At 40.6% G+C, this 3,462-nt stretch overlaps 1 protein-coding gene across 2 annotated transcripts; it reads right to left on the bottom strand.

Annotated features, from left to right (window-relative positions):
* Positions 1-634: 634 nt before the first annotated feature.
* Positions 635-3,114, bottom strand: LOC111655478 (perforin-1-like). Of its 2 annotated transcripts, none has more exons than XM_087174141.1 (3): positions 3,030-3,114; positions 2,285-2,820; positions 635-2,051 (listed from the first exon to the last, which is right to left on the bottom strand). In XM_087174141.1, the coding sequence occupies exons 1-3, from the start codon at positions 3,045-3,047 to the stop codon at positions 857-859; spliced, it is 1,749 nt and encodes a 582-aa protein (XP_087030267.1). In that variant the 5' UTR covers positions 3,048-3,114; the 3' UTR covers positions 635-856. The 2 variants fall into 2 exon arrangements, with proteins under 2 accessions (XP_087030267.1, XP_023262678.2); XM_023406910.2 differs by having other exon boundaries at positions 3,025-3,040.
* Between the last annotated feature and the right edge of the window lie 348 nt (positions 3,115-3,462).

The raw sequence follows: 3,462 nt of genomic DNA, 5'->3' as shown, positions 1-3,462 counted from the left end.
GGGGGGCTGAAAGTCTGCAAGCTTTAACTTTAATTTAGGGAGCTGGAATGCTTTGATGGTGCAGCCACTGATACCAGCATGAGGAGCAAGGCCCACCAAAAACAACCTACTCGTTATTCTGTCTTTCTTGTTTTGACTTATTTTTTCTTGTTTATTGTCCTTACTCTTTGCCCTCCCTCTTTTATGCAAATGTGTCTCTCTTCCTTTATTTTGGGTTTCAGTTCCTCCCACTCTAACACATTTTATGACTCCCATGGTTGTCATGTGCATTAACTTTAGACACAGCAGTGTCACCATGATAATGTATTGTTGGTTAGTAGAAGCTTCTACATTGCAAAAGTGTAGGATCAGTTTTAGTGCCTTCCTTCCTAGCTTTAATAATTCCAAATTTATTAGAGAACAAAAATACTGTGCAAAATAGTGCATGACGACTTTGTGGTGTCTCATTTAAGACACTATAGTTACTCTTACTAAAATAAGTATCTAAAAAAATATATTTTAATTGGTTCATACTCTTGAAAAACTCCTCCATTCTAATACAATACTGAATACACATTTCAGTAGTACATTTTAAACACAAAACCAAACTTTTTTAACACACATTTTTATAAAACATAAAATCAGACAACACCTGTTTTGTCTTTGTTGATGCTTTATTGGCAGGTTTTGTAACTAACAAGGGAGAGGCATACACAGTGGATTATGTGTCCATATTTGGATTCAATTTGAGAAACTGACAACATGTTGAATTATTTTTTCCCAAAAAAGTCAGAGAAAGAAAGATAAGTAATAGTAACAATGTAAAATATGCTATTGACTACAGGCAAAATAACGGTTATCCTGTCATCACCTTATGTCATTTCAGTAGCTCTCCTCCACCTGACTGACTGACTGATTTTGCATGCTTCTCCCCTGACTCTCCAGCAAGGACCCCGTTTCTGGTGTAGAAGGCCGTGGCCAGAGAGGCACTCATGGGGGAAGGCATGTAATCTTGACATTGCTGACCACCAAGACTTGGTGCGCACTTTACTATGTAGGAGAAGAAGAGGGTACCATGATTTAACATGCAGCTGTCGCTCACTGTCCCTTGATGCAGATCAAATGAACACATACCAAGCAGATCACTGTTCCAGTAAGTATCCTCATCATAAACACTGAATGTAAGTCTGTCTTTCATGTTGATGCTGATCGCTCCAAATTCAAAGGTCTCTGGCCAAATCGGATTGTCGTTGTTACTTATGATGACAGTGCGCTTTACCTGGTCACCATATGCGACCTCCACTGAACCATCTGTCTGAGTCCACTCGTCACCATACAGACCCTGTGCATAAAGCTTGAACACCTTTAATGTTGCGAGACCTTTCCCAGCAGGACAGCAGTTTGACTTGATATTCTGATTACTGTTGCAGACACAAGCACAAGGATCCCTCTTGCCTGACCTCTGCCCAATCTTACAGGTTTCTGAACATTTCTTCAACACTGCATTTTTCTTAATGTACTTCTCCACCTCTTGCTTCAGCCCGGCTCTTGCAGGATGAGCACTTGGCAGTATGGTGTGCAGGGGCTTTAAGTTGTATTGGACCACATCAGGTATGTTCTTCAGTGAGGTAAGCCAGTTATTATAGACAGAAGGATTTGATTGGCCTTCAAACAGGATATCAGCTCCATCAATGTTTCCACCAATGACCTCTGTGTTACGCTCATTGAATGAGCTGCTGAAACTTTGGCCATGATCTAATGTCTTCTTTTTTTTCTGACAGTGTTCATACATGGCCTTTATGCTGGCTGTGTTGGCAAAGCTAGCTGAGGCCTCAACTGACAAACAGTCCTTCACCTCTGTCGCTGACAGGCCGTTCATGGTTGTCTTACAGGTACTGGCAGCAGTGATTGCTTTTATCTCCCCTCCCAGAAACACTTGTATGATGTAATGTGTGCCGTAGGTGTCAATTAGATTGTAATACAGTAGCTCAGCTCCATGTGAATAGGAAGGAAGAGAGTTGACAGCAGTTTCAAAATCGTGACTCAGTGGAGGATTTGTGGTCAGTCTGTAGCTGTGAAGCAGAGAAAGTATATAAAAAGTTAAAAGTAAGTGCATCATAGTCCGATTTTAATCACTTGTTAACATTCATGTTGTTTGTTTTAAGTAAAATGATTCTTGATCATTATTGTCAGCTACCAAAAACCATTGCAAAACAAAGCATTTGTCTGTTAACTGGTGGTTACCAAGTCGACAAGTAACTTCACAATTAATGACGAGAAGACAAATATTTGTCCAGATACTCACCGGTAGAAGTTACAGTTGACAGAATGGCGAAAGAAGGTGTATTGGTCTTCTTTTGACTTTTTCATGCCAAAGGTTGAGTCTCTTGAGTGGGAACCTCCCAAGCCAACACCGACAGTCACAGTGGGGTCTACTGGGATTTCCAGGCCGATTTTCCAATCATTGGTCACAGATGATGTGGAGTCATTGACCAGAGTTTCAACAGAATCATAAACTGTACCGGAAACCATTAAACTGCACTTAGGGAGGGTTCTCCAGTCCACAACGGCAACTGGGATCTTCTGATTTTCGTTATTCATGTAGCTGTTTCTGTATAACTTGCAAGTGCCATTGCCAAGCTTCCATGTTTCAGTGTCGATCACATAGGCACCTTTCCGCTCCATTTTGACGATGTCGAAGCCTTCTCCACCCAGATTGTAACCGGGGACAAAGTGAGCCTTTTTACACTCTTCTGGTGTTCCAATGAAGCTTACCCTGGCTGACAGACACAGAGGACTCCATGCCCAGCACAGGAGCATGAGCTGCCACAGCACTGCCATCTGGATGAAAAATAGCGAATTATTAATAGTAATTATTTTATGTATAATTCTAACTATAACTAATAATACAATTTTTATAAAATAATGCAAATTTCGAATATACTGTATAATTTCAATATAAATTTGCTGGAACTAAGGTAATGACAAAGATAAGGAACAATTTGATGTTAAAGATTACTCAGACAGAGAGCTCAGAGGTCTCACCTTACCTTGACTGTTGATAGCATGCTCTGTTCAGTATCTCATAACATCTGAGCTCTCTTATAGTTTTCATGTGGAGGTGGAGTCTTGACTGTCAATGTAATTCTCACACCTTAAACTATTTTGTTAGAGCTTGTGTCATTGTGGGGTGATATTAATATCTTTTGGAGGGTTGCTGGATATGACCTACTGTATTCTCATGTCACTTGTTAATGCTACTTTAATGTAAAGCATATTGGCCCTCATTTATCAATCTTGCGTGAAAACAGGCGCAGATCTGAGCACAAAATTGGTCGTACGATAGGATACACGTGTGATTCATGAAACATTCGTATCTGACCAATCCCAGCGTACGAATGATCGGGTCTTGATAAATGCGGCGGCTGAATTCGATCGTCATTAACATGTTACGCCCTTAAATATTCCTGGTTCGGAGGCCTC

The sequence above is a fragment of the Seriola lalandi genome, unplaced genomic scaffold (genome assembly GCF_002814215.2).
Source record: "Seriola lalandi dorsalis isolate HSWRI2012SDOR001 ecotype SW California unplaced genomic scaffold, Sedor1 jcf7180002054318, whole genome shotgun sequence".
NCBI lineage: Eukaryota > Metazoa > Chordata > Actinopteri > Carangiformes > Carangidae > Seriola > Seriola lalandi.
This window is presented reverse-complemented; position numbering and strand designations above follow the sequence as displayed.